This window comes from Sminthopsis crassicaudata, chromosome 2 (assembly GCF_048593235.1).
Source record: "Sminthopsis crassicaudata isolate SCR6 chromosome 2, ASM4859323v1, whole genome shotgun sequence".
NCBI lineage: Eukaryota > Metazoa > Chordata > Mammalia > Dasyuromorphia > Dasyuridae > Sminthopsis > Sminthopsis crassicaudata.
In genome coordinates this window covers 441,701,526-441,713,884 of record NC_133618.1, presented here as the reverse complement: position 1 = coordinate 441,713,884, position 12,359 = coordinate 441,701,526, and the positions used below count along the sequence as shown (strand labels likewise).

At 38.4% G+C, this 12,359-nt stretch overlaps 1 protein-coding gene across 1 annotated transcript in view; it reads right to left on the bottom strand.

Moving 5' to 3' along the window:
- MYBL2 (MYB proto-oncogene like 2) overlaps nucleotides 1–12,359 on the bottom strand; it is a 39,974-nt gene that overhangs the window by 9,969 nt on the left and 17,646 nt on the right. The window contains exons 7-9 of the mRNA XM_074292608.1: nucleotides 10,156–10,509; nucleotides 4,696–5,094; nucleotides 2,614–2,753 (exon numbers count right to left, since the gene is read on the bottom strand). Coding sequence (XP_074148709.1) covers nucleotides 2,614–2,753; nucleotides 4,696–5,094; nucleotides 10,156–10,509 — 893 coding nt within the window. The remainder of the gene's footprint in view (nucleotides 1–2,613; nucleotides 2,754–4,695; nucleotides 5,095–10,155; nucleotides 10,510–12,359) is intronic.

Here is a 12,359-nt window from a genome sequence, read left to right as displayed (position 1 = left end):
GATGTTCTCATTTAGGGCAACAAGGGAGAGTCTACCTATCAGATCTGTGGAGAAGGAAAGAATTTATGTCCAAAGAAGAACTAGAGAACATTATGAAATGCAAAATGGATCATTTTGATTATATTAAATTAAAAAGGTTTTGTTCAAACAAAATCAATACCGACAAGATTAGAAGGGAAGCAGAAATCTGGGGGGGAAGGGGGGGATTACAGCCATTGTTTCTGGGATAGGAGCAGAGCAAAGTTTTCAGATGAAGAAATTAAAGCCATTTCTAGTCATATGAAAAAAGGCCTCTAAATCATTATAGATTAGAGAAATGCAAATTAAGACAACACTTCTTAGATTGGCTAAAATCACAGGAAAAGAGAATGATAAATGTTGGGGAGGGTATGAGAAAATTGGGACACTGATACATTGTTGGTGGAGTTGTGAATGGATCCAACCATTCTGGAGAGCAATCTGGAATTATGCTGCAAAGGCTTTCAAACTGGGTGTACTCATTGATCCAGCAGTGTCTCTACAGGGTCTGTATCTCAAAGAGATCATAAGAAAGGGAAAAGGACCTACATGTGCAAAGATGTTTGTGCCAGCCTTCTTTGAGTGGCAAGAAACTGAGTGGATGCTGGTCAGTTAAAGAATGATTGAGTTATGGTAGATGACTCTTGTAATATTATTGTTCTATAAGAAATGATCAGGAGGATGATTTTAGAGAGGCCTAGAGAGACTTCCATGAACTGATCCTAAGTGAAATGAGCCAGATCATTGTACACAGCAACATCAATATTATACAACGATCAATTCTGTGACTCTTTCCAACAATGAGATGATTCAGAACAATTCCAATGATTTTGTGATGGAGAGAGCCATCTGCACACAGAGAGAGCACTATGTGGACTGAGTGTGGATCACAACATAGCATTTTCACCTTTTTTGGTTGTTTGCTTTCTCATTTCTTTCTTTTTTGAACTGCTCATTCTTGTACAGCATGATGAATATGGAAATATGCATAGAAGAATTGCACATGTTTAACATATAATAAATTACTTGCTGTCTAGGGGAGGGAATGGGGGGAAGGGAGGGAGAAAATTTTTGAATACAAAGTTTTGCAGGGGTGAATGTTGAAAACTAAGCATAGTTTTAGTTTGAAAATAGTTTAAAAATAAAAAGCTAATTATTTAAAAAAGAAAACTCAAAAGAGAGGTTAGGTGACTTGCTTAGGATCATGAAGCAAATGAATATAAAAGGCACAATTCAAATCGAGGTATCCCAAATTCTAATTCAGCAATTTAAACTCTATTCTATCCCTTGAAGAAGATAGATTCAGCACATAGAGTATAAATTCTAAAGATTCCCCAACACAACAAATCTATGAATATTTGTCCCTGGCATAAACTACTTTAGGCCAAGGAATCAAACTGGGGTAAAATAATTTTTTAAAAATTATTTTAATAACCAGCCAATAAAACATTTATTAAGCACCTATTATGTGCCAAACATTATGCTAAGTACTGGGGATATAAAAAAAGTATCAACTACATTTCAATATAATTTGTATTCTTTATAGTCTTATATTTTATTTAAATATTTAAAACCATTATTCTGAGAAGGGGTCCATAGGTTTCAGACTATTAAAAGGGTCCAAGATTTTAAAAAGGTTAAAAAAACCTCTGCTTTTATAGATATTATCTCTATCTTCACATTTACCCTAGGATACAGATATTTTTACTGCCACTCCCATTTTATAGATGAGAAAATTAAGGCAGCTAAACCTGGTCACACAGTTAAATTAAGGATTTGAACTCAATTCGGGTCCAGGGATATATAAATTACACCACTTAGAATTAGGGGCTCTGCCAGGCTAGCATTCTACAAGAGATCATAAAGAAAATTACCCCAATATTCTAGAAATAGAGAAGGAATACTAATTGAAAGGATCCATTGATTACATTCAGAAGGAGATCTCATAAAATCCCAAGGAACATTGCAAAACTCCAAAACTATAATCTCAAGGAAAAAACTACTACAAGCTTCCAGACAAAAACAACTCAAATATTAAATAGCAACAGTCAGGATTACCCAGGACCTGACAGCTTCTACACTAAAACATCAGAGAGCCTGGAATACCACATTCCAGAAGGCAAAAAAACCTAGAATTACAATCAGGAATTAACTACCCAGTGAGAGAGAGTCAGCATCATCTTTGAGGGGAGGCAATAGAGCTTCAAAGATACTTTCAATCATTTCTATTAAAAAAAAAAAAAAAAAACCCAAATAGGAAATTTAATCTACAAATAGTACTCAAGAGAAACATAGAAACAGAATACATATTATTTAAAGGTTAAACTGTTTAATTCCCTAGATGGGAAAACATCTGTAATTCTTGAGAATGTATCTGTCACTGGGGCAAAGGGGGGGCATCAAATGGATTGAGGGTGTGGTTGTGAATAGACTCTATTGCGATGACAAAGAAAAAGACATTCAGGGGTGGAAGAAGGAAAAGGGAAGTGTAATAGGACAAATTAGATCACATGAAGATAAAAAGTGGTTGTGATGAGGCGATGGAGGCCACATCAGCTCATGCGGTGAATTCTGAGGTACAGAAGGCAGACTTACGCATTGCTTTTCTGGTGCAGGGGAGTCTTGTCTCGGTGCAGTGGGGTGGTGACAATGACCTTCTGGCTGCACACGGGTGTGGATGTCAGTGAAGGGCTCTCTAGCTCCAAAGTGTCCTGTTTGGTCCAGAAGTTTAAAAACTGCAGAAGGAGGGAAAAAAAATAAGAAGCAGCATAGAATAAGGGGATCTCTCTAATCATAGGACTGTAAGACTCGGGACTAGCAACAAAATTCCCTTTCTTCTCGCACCAGACTTTTTATAAAAAAAAAAAAAAAAAAAAAAAAACAGTGTCCAGGCAGTGGAAATACCAACTTAGGAGTCAGAATCTTGGTATTTTATAGACAGCTTCTGGTACTAACTACTCTGGGCATGATACTTCATATTTTTGCCTTAGTTTCCTGAGCTGTAACATGAGGAGACTACTTACCTGACCTATATTAGGGCTGTTGTCAGAGAGAAACATCTCTAAACTTCTAAGAGAAGTGGGAGCTTCTGTGATTGCTCTTCCTACCTTTGGGGCATGGTTAGAAGCCATAGTTCAGAGGGTAAGGAGGAGCAGCCATCTAATAAACCTGGACAATAAACCTTGGGCCCAGATTATAGGTAAGCTGACAGTTCCTTAGCTCAGGTTGTCTTCAGGCATGCTGAAACTTTTCAATTGTTGCTTTTACACAAATGACAGCACCACAGAAAATGGTACTAGCTTTTTAAAAAAAAAAATCAAAGCCATCACCATCTCAAATTTCCCTTCACCCCTATCTGGATGGGGATGAGTAAGAGGCCGATTATCCCTGCCAAAAGGAAAATCCTTGTTTACTTTTCACAGGTAGGGAAGAGGTCAGAAAACCTGGAAGAAGCCGGGCACCACAACTACCACATTCATGGCTCGCCAATTATCTCACAACCACCCTGGGAGGCAGTTACACTATGGCCCCCGTTCTACAGAACAGGACATTAAGGCAGGCAGGAGATAAGTGATGGGACAGGATCACAAAGCAATGACAGCCTAAGGCAGATTAGAGCTAGTGGGGCAGGTTGGTACAAGAGAAAGGACACAGGATTTGAATTCAGGAACTGGGTTCAAATCCCAGCTTTCCCATTACTGCCTGTGTGGCACTGGACAAGTTCCTTAATCTTCTTAATCGATGAAATGAAGGATTTGGACCAGATCTCTAAATCGATGAGCCTATAACCTTCTCCCTCAGCACTCCCCATAGCAGAAGGTACCTGAGGACAGTAGGAAACATACTGGATGGGGAATGTGGGATGTCAATTTGGAAAAGTCACTATTATTCTGATGTTAGTTTCCTCATCTGGTAAGAGGTGTATTACAATAGACCACTGTTTTTAAACATGGAATCCATGAACTTCCTTGTTTATCACTGATAACTGAAATAATAGAAATTATTGGAATAACTAGAAATTTGGTCATTTTGATAATTGCACTCCAATACAATTGGTTTCTCCTGTAATCCTAGGTATTTTATTTTATATACCTAAAAACAGTTTTTTGAAAAGGGATTCAAGGATTTTATTAGTCTCTCAGATCAGTGACACAAAAATGGTTAAGAAGTCCTGAGCTAGATCAGATGTAAGGTCCTTTGAAAAAATAAAAACAGTAATATATAAAGGACTACTTGCCATCTAGGGGAGGAGGTGGGAGAACAAAGGGAAAATTGGAACACAAGGTTCTACAAGGGTTAATGTCAAAGAATTATCCATGCATGTTTTGAAAAATAAAAAGTTCTAATTAAAAAAAAAAAAAAAAAAAAAAAAAAAAAAAAAAGTTCATCTCTGGTGGAATATATGAGCCATGAATCTTTCTGTGATGTCTTAATGGAACTCAGGTCACAGAAAAGAACAATGGCAGGACACTGCTGGGACTACCCAAAGAAGACCCATTTCAAATCAGTTTAAAGGATGGATAGGTACAAAGGATAAACCAGCCTATTTAAAAACTGGTTCAAGGATATTACAGAATGTGTCTGGTCTCTTGGTCAATATTTTCCCCAGCACATCCACTATAACATCTAGAGACCCTGGGTCACCCTAGGAACGTTGGGGGCTAATAGGCAACTCACCTGGGAAGGGGAGAAGGGAAGCGTTTTCACTGGTGTACTTTTGGGGGTCAGGCTATTACAGGAATCCACAAATGAATAGCTGGCATTGGGGCTGTTCTCTGAGACGGGAGAAAGGGTGACCCTCCTCTTTTTCTGCCGCTTGAGGATGGAGGGCGGAGTACTAAAGCTGACTTCGGTGTTTGGGGAGATGGGGATCAGCTCGCCTCGGCTGCCTTTGCTCAGGTCGGAGATGATGTGACCGTCCAGACGGTACTCTGTCATGCTTTGGGCAGAAACTGTAGGCTTACTGAATGTCTGCTTAACTGGGCTGTTGCTGCTACTGCTGCTGCTGTTACCACCACCATTGGATAACTCCTCAGGCAGGTCAAAGTTACTCAGGTCACACCATCCATCAGGATCCTGGGTAGAACAAGTGATACCAATAACCAATAAACCATGAGCTTGAGACTCAGATTAACTTCCCTAGTGCTACAAACAGGTCTGGCACAAGAGCCAAGCTCTACTCAAGTCTTACTTATCAGTTCTGATAACCGAGAATCCAAAAAGATGGTGGTGGGATAGAATGGTCCAACAAACACTTCGGTAAGGATAAATATAAAGGTTACGACTGGGTTCAAATAGCACTCTACAAAAATAAGACTAGAAAGGTATGGTCAGATACCAGTACACCTACAAAGGACCTGACAGTCTTAGGGTACAAAGAGCCCTATCACAGCATGACAACCACCAAAAAGCTATGCTCTTTCAGACACAACGTATAGAAAACCAAGGAGGCGATAATCCTGTAGTACTCTAACCATACTAGAATACCGTGCTAAGTTTTAGTAGGAATGACATTGGCAAGATGGAGTACATCCAAAGGAGGATGACCAAGATGGTGAAAGACCTTGAAGTCCAGATCAGTCAATTCAACATTCATTTAGTACCCCTTTTGTCTTAGCATTGCCTCAGTCAAACTGAGACCTACTGAAAGTCTTAACTTAAAAAGGCTGAGGTCTCCCACTGCACCCAGGGCCATCTCCACTCGTCCTGGCCTTTTTTCTCCCACTGGACCCGGAGCCTCCGGAGGACAAAATGAGGCAGAGGTCCCTGCACAACCTTCCCTCCCTTAAATTCAGCACACAATTATGTCAAGGTATCATCTCCCTGAAGTCATGGTCTTGTTCAAGATGAAGGACAAACAGTAGGAGGAGTTGGGACTCAACTGGTACAGGTCAGTTGGGGAGCACAGGATGCTCTTTTCTTACTTCCCTTTCCTTCCCTCAGTCCACATAGGGTATCAAGCCCTTCAGATTGCAGAAACCTCACAAAATACCATGGGATTGAGGGGGATAGATTTCTTTCTTAAAGACCTAGCCTAAACTATCACTTGATTGATCAACAAAGGGTCCCAGGCCAGGCTTCACTAGGCCATTGTTTGGGCCCAAATTGGCTCAATATAAATATAAATAGCAATTGTTTGTTTCCAAAACTGTGAGGGTCTTGCCTTACAGATTGATTTTTTCTTTTCTGGCTAGGTAAGAGGTCATTGTCAACCTCATTTCTTTAATTTCTTCTAACTTTAATCACTGACTAGGTTGCCTCAGTCAAATGACCTATTAAAGACCTTAGGTTAAAAAGTCCAAGATCCCCTACTGCACGCAGGGCCATTTCCAGGTTGCCCTGATCTATATTTGGCCACTGGACTCAGAGGACCACCAGTAGGGCATCACCTCCCCCAGAAACAAGGAGTATAGCAATCTATATATCTAGGCTGGTCTGAGTCCTCTAGAAAAGACTGAAAAAGAATGAAAGACTACCTATTCTCAGGGAGCTTACCTTCTAAGAGGTGAAACACAAAGTATAAACATAAATATATAAAGATTAAACATAAAGAGAATAAACACAAAGTGAGAGGTAGCATACTATATGCAGTAGACAGAAAATTGTCCTCAGAGTCAGATAGCCCTGGCTTAAAGTCATTTAAATTCTAAGTTCTCTGGGAAACTCCCCAAGACAAATAAATGTAGTAGGAAGATGGCGGCCTAAACTGGTGGAGGAAATGTCTCACTGCCAGCCCCCCATACTTATGAAATCATAGGTGGAATGACCCGATCTTAAGTGAAATGAACAGAATCAAGAGAACATTGTACACAGCAACAACAACACTGTACAATGATCAGGTATGAAAGAAAGGTATAGCAATACGGCTATCTCAGCAATACAATGAGCCAAGATAATTCCAAAAAGACTCATAATGAAAAATGTTATACACAACTGTGGAGTCTGAATGCAGATTGAAGCACTTTTTACCTTTTTTTTTTTTTTCTCCCTTTCTCATGGCTTTTCCCTTTTGTTTTGATCCTTTCTTTTGCAACTGACTAATATGGAAATATGTTTAACATGACTACACATGTATAATCTGTATCACATTACATACTGTCTTGGGGAGGAGAAAGGAGGAAAGAGAAAAAATTAAAACTCAAAAGCTTAAAGAAAAACGAATGTCCACAATAAGAACAATATAAAGAGCAATACTGGGAAATACTTAGCAATACAATGATCCCAAAAATTTTCAAAGGACTCATGATGAAAAAAGATATCCACCTTCAGAGGAAAAATTGATGGAGACTTCTTTAATGTTACTATTCTTGGGGGTTTTTTTGGCCTGAACTTTCTCCCACAACATGACTAATGGAAATATGTTTTGCATGATTGCATAGGTATAATCTGTACCAAATCGTTTACTATCTCAGAGAAAAGAGAGGAAATGAAGGAAAGAACTCAGAACACAAATTAAAAAAAAAAAAAAAAAGTTAAAAACTGCTTTCTAAGTGAAAAAAAAAATCTATAAGGTTAAATAGTGTTATAAAGAAATAAATAAATGTGTAAATTCAAAGAAAAAAGACAAGTATCTCTATACAAACTGAGGATTTTCTAGGCGAGGGAACAATCAGGCTTTCTCAATCAGTATTCAACAATGTCCTAAGTATTTATCTTCTCACTACTGAGTGAAATACATAGAAAATAAAATAAATGAAATTTTTAAAATGAAATAAAATTTCATTGTGCTTACTGTTAATCAATTTTTTAGACTATTCAACTTAGTAGGACTTTGCCAGATCTTTTATAATTGGATTATTTAATAACAATAATAATTAATAATAATATTAATGATATCAGGCAAGGGCCAAAAGAAGGAATCATATTTGTCAAAAGTATTTGCCATTTTGATAGAAGATTCAACACAGAATCCAGGCCAAGGTTCTTCTCTACAGAGGATGAGGTCCTCAAGATTCTCTTGTGCATAACATTTGTATTGACTGTTTCAATACAAGATACTGCAGAACCTCCTGGAAGTGCTTGGTTATTACTCAAAAGAGGTTAGTTGGTCCATCAACAGAGGAAAGTCGAAGAAGATTAAGTATATACACTGTCCTGATTCCAACATGCATCTAAATGGATATGCTATAGAGCTTGTCGAACAGTTTTTATCTCTGGAACAAGACAATACAGATGAACAATGAACTGAGTAAAGAGTTGAAAAAGAAGAGACAGGACTGAACTGCTTACAGGAAACAGCAAAGCATTTGTACTGACCCTAAGCTTTCCAGAACATAAGTATATTTTTAAAATACAAAGATTTCACAGGTATTGCTTTAGGTCCTCTGAAAAACTAAAGATGAGCTTCACACAAAGGGTTGTACAAAAGAATACAGTGTGTGTGAAGAGAATGTGCAGTACAATGAGAACTTAAAGGAAAAAATGTATGTCATAATGGAATTATGCAACAGAAGACAGGCTAGTCATGCAAGGCTAAGGAATAACAGGTAGATGGCCCAAGAATATAGCTCTGAGATATCAAGAAAAAGCAAGGCGAGCCTCCAATACTTTAGGTAGAGACTCTTTATGATGAACTTTGGGGAGGACAAGAGACAAGAGAACAAAGGATGGATAGGAAAGACATCGAATGCACAAAATAAATATGCAATCTGAATACAAAAGGCAAATACAAAAAGTTCAGGTACTTTTCACAACTATATCCATAAGGAAAATTCTTAATTGAACAAAAATGGGAGAGCTCATGAAAGATAAAATAGAAAATTTTGACTACATAAAATCAAAAAGCTCCTGAATGAATAAAATCAATGAAAACAGAATTAAAACTGAAAAAGAAAAATGAGAAATATATTTGCATTGACTGTGATTGATAGCCAAAATTTACAGGGACTAGACACAAATGCATAAATGCTAATGGCTATTACCCAAGGGAGATGTCGATTTTCAAAAGAATCTCAAGCTATATATATGAACATATGAAAACCTATTCAAATCACTAACAGCAAGAGAAATGCAAATTCAAGCAAGTCTGATAAATTAGCAACACTGACAGATGCATTGTTGGTGAACCTGTGAAGGAAATCAGCTGTTCTGGATAACAATTAGGAACAATCTAGGAAAAGTCACCACATCCTTTCACCTAGCCTTTCCACTATTAGAGACATACCCCAAGGAAGGCAGCAAAGGTCCAATATGAAGAAACAAAATATCCTCTGTTGGAGGAAGGCAGCAAACAAAGAGAGTCTACCCAGCAAAGATGGTGCTTTTCAGTTGAATCTGATTCTTCATGATTTCACTTGAGGTTTTCTTGGCAAAGATACTGGAGTAGTTTGCCATTGCCTTCTGCAGCTCATTTTACAGATGAGGAAACTGAGGTAAATGGGGTGATGTCACACATCTAGGAAGTGTCTGAGATTGGATTTGGACTTGGGAAAAAGATTCTTCCTGATTCCAAGCTCAGTGTTCTATCCATTACACTACCTAGCTGTCCAAAATGTTACAGAAATAACCAGGTATTCTTTCAAACTCTCTCTGCCGTTAATATTAAAATACGAAGAGATTCAACTGATTTGAAAGTTATCTGTGATGGGAAAAGATTTATTCAGTGTCACTTTGAACAATGTAAGAACCCAGTCTTCCAAAAGAACAAGCCCATCCGGGTTCCTTTTTCTGGCTTACAGAACTAAAATACTTCCTCCCCCACCCCCACCCCCACCCCCACCTTTCCCCATGACAACTGTTCTCTGTGACCCTCTATTCATAATCTAACACTCTTTTTTCCTCAACTATATCTTTAATCAAGAAATTTTGTTAGTCAAGAGAACCTGCTTTATCCATTGTTACTTATAGGACCCTGACCAGGTTAATTCACCTTTTCCTGGACTTGAGTTTCCTTAAAATCTATAAAATAATGCTAAAGTCCCCAACCTGCCTCCCTCAAAGACTGTTGTGATGATAGCAATGATAGTGTTGTGTAAACTCAAAAGTCCAACATAAATGCAAGAAATCATTCTTTTTTAAATTCTAAGTTTAGTAACCACAGACATTCCAAACTAAACATTCAAATACACAAATAAAAATCTTGCAAAAATTGGGGGAATCCACAAACTCCTATTATTTAATGTAAGGAATAATCATTACCGATTCTATCAGCTCCAGCGCATCTGTCAAGTTTGGTATTGTAGCTGGACACAAGAAGTTGGCAGCCTCCACCACCCACTTGTATGGAGAACTGACTTCCACGGGAGAATCCTCAGACTTCAGCTCCTTGGGAGTCTCCTCCATGGGGTCAGGGATCAGGTCTTTGGGCGGCTCCTCAGGAGCCCTCTCCTGCTGCTCGGCAGGGGCAGCTGCTGCTACAACACCTGAGGCGGCTGCAGCCATTACACCTGATGTGGTTGCAGCTGTGATACTTGATGTGGTTGCTATCTCCTCCTCACTGACTTCCTCTTCCACTTCCATGACCCCAGTGGACCAATCAGTAGTAAGAGTCTTCTGTTTAAAATAGTAATTAGGGAGGAGAGGGGAATCAAGATTAGCATCAAAATCCAGAAATAAACAAACAACCACAACAAAAATACAAAGAAATAGGACAACAAATAGAATACTTGTTACTATTGTTACTATCTTGTTCAAATTAATAAAAAAATAAAAAATTAAAAAAATTAAAATTTTTTTTTTCTTTTCCTTTATTTTTATTTTTTAAGATCCTACATCAACTAGGTTGGGAATACAAACTTACCCCGACCGTGAGAAATTTTGCTACATTTCATTTCTGATGAGGATTGGCTTGTCCTTCCTTAGGAAGTCCACTGACCCCCAATCCTGGGAGCTCACTATATTGGTGGTATACATAGTATGGTCGATATTTTAGTCCGACTACAGCTCAGAACCACCAAGCTCAGTCTATCCAGTAAGAGAGATCAGAGGTACAACCATCACATGCAGCCTTACAGCATTTTTTTTTAAATTGCAAGGAATTAGGAGTTTGTGGATTTCTATATGATCATTTAAGTTATAATGCTTCTGGGAGTAGAAATTACTCTTAACAGGGCAAAATAAAAGAATGGTCTATTAGAGGAAAAGTTTGCTTGTCGAGAACAGCAATCTAGATTAGCCTTTCTTAAGCACAGGTCTAATGGTATCATTCCATTGATCAAAACCCTTCCATGGTTCCCTAGTGCTGTATTTAAATATTAAACTCACTGGCCTGGAACCCAAGGCACCCATCCATGACTACCATCATCCAAGCGCATGTCATCCCTTCCCAGCCTTGAGCCTTTCCATCCCCCATTGCTTAAAATCCTCTTCATTAGGGGGCTTAGCTGTACCAAACTTAAAACTATGTTATAAAGTGGTGGTCATCAAAACCATTTGGTGCTGGCTAAGAAATACAGAGTATTGGATCAGGGGGATAGGTTAGGCTCAGAGGACACAGCGGTCAAGACTATAGTAATGTAGCGCTTGACAAACCCAAAGACCCCAGTTTCTGGAATAAGAACTCACTATATGACGAAAAGTGCTAGGAACATGGAAAATAGTGTGGCAGAAACTAAGCACTGACCAACACCTAGCAGCCTACCCAAGATAAGGTCTAAACAGGCTCACAACATAAAGGGTGCTCTCATTTAGGGCAACAAGGGAGAGTCTAACTTATGTCCAAAGAAGAACTAGAGAACATTATGAAATGCAAAATGGATCATTTTGATTAAATTAAAAAGGTTTTGTTCAAACAATGCAGACAAGATTAGAAGGGAAGCAGAAATCTGGGGAGGGAGAGAAATTTACAGCCAGTGTTTCTGACAAAGGCCTCAAACTGACTCAAATTTATAATATAAAACAATCTCCAAATGATAAATGGTCAAAGGATAGGAGCAGAGCAAAGTTTTCAGATGAAGAATTTAAAGCCATTTCTAGTCATATGAAAAGAGTGCTCTAAATCACTATTGATTAGAGAAATGCAAATTAAGACAACACCTCTTAGATTGGCTAAAATGACAGGAAAAAGGAATGATAAATGTTGGGGAAGGTGTGAGAAAACTGGGAAATTAATACATTGTCGGTAGAGTTGTGGAGTTATGAATTGATTCAACCATTCTAGGGAGCAAAAGGAGTATAAAAGTGGGCATATCCTTTGATCCAGTCTCTACTGGGTCTGTATCCCAGAGATCTTAGAGGAGGGAAAGGGACCCACATGTGCAAGAATATTTGTGGCAGCTCTTTTTGTGGTGGCTAGAAACTGGAAACTGAGTGGATGCCCATCAATTGGAGAATAGCTTATTCAAGTTATGGTATATGAATATAATGGAATATTATTGTTCTATAAAAAAATGAACTGCAGGCTG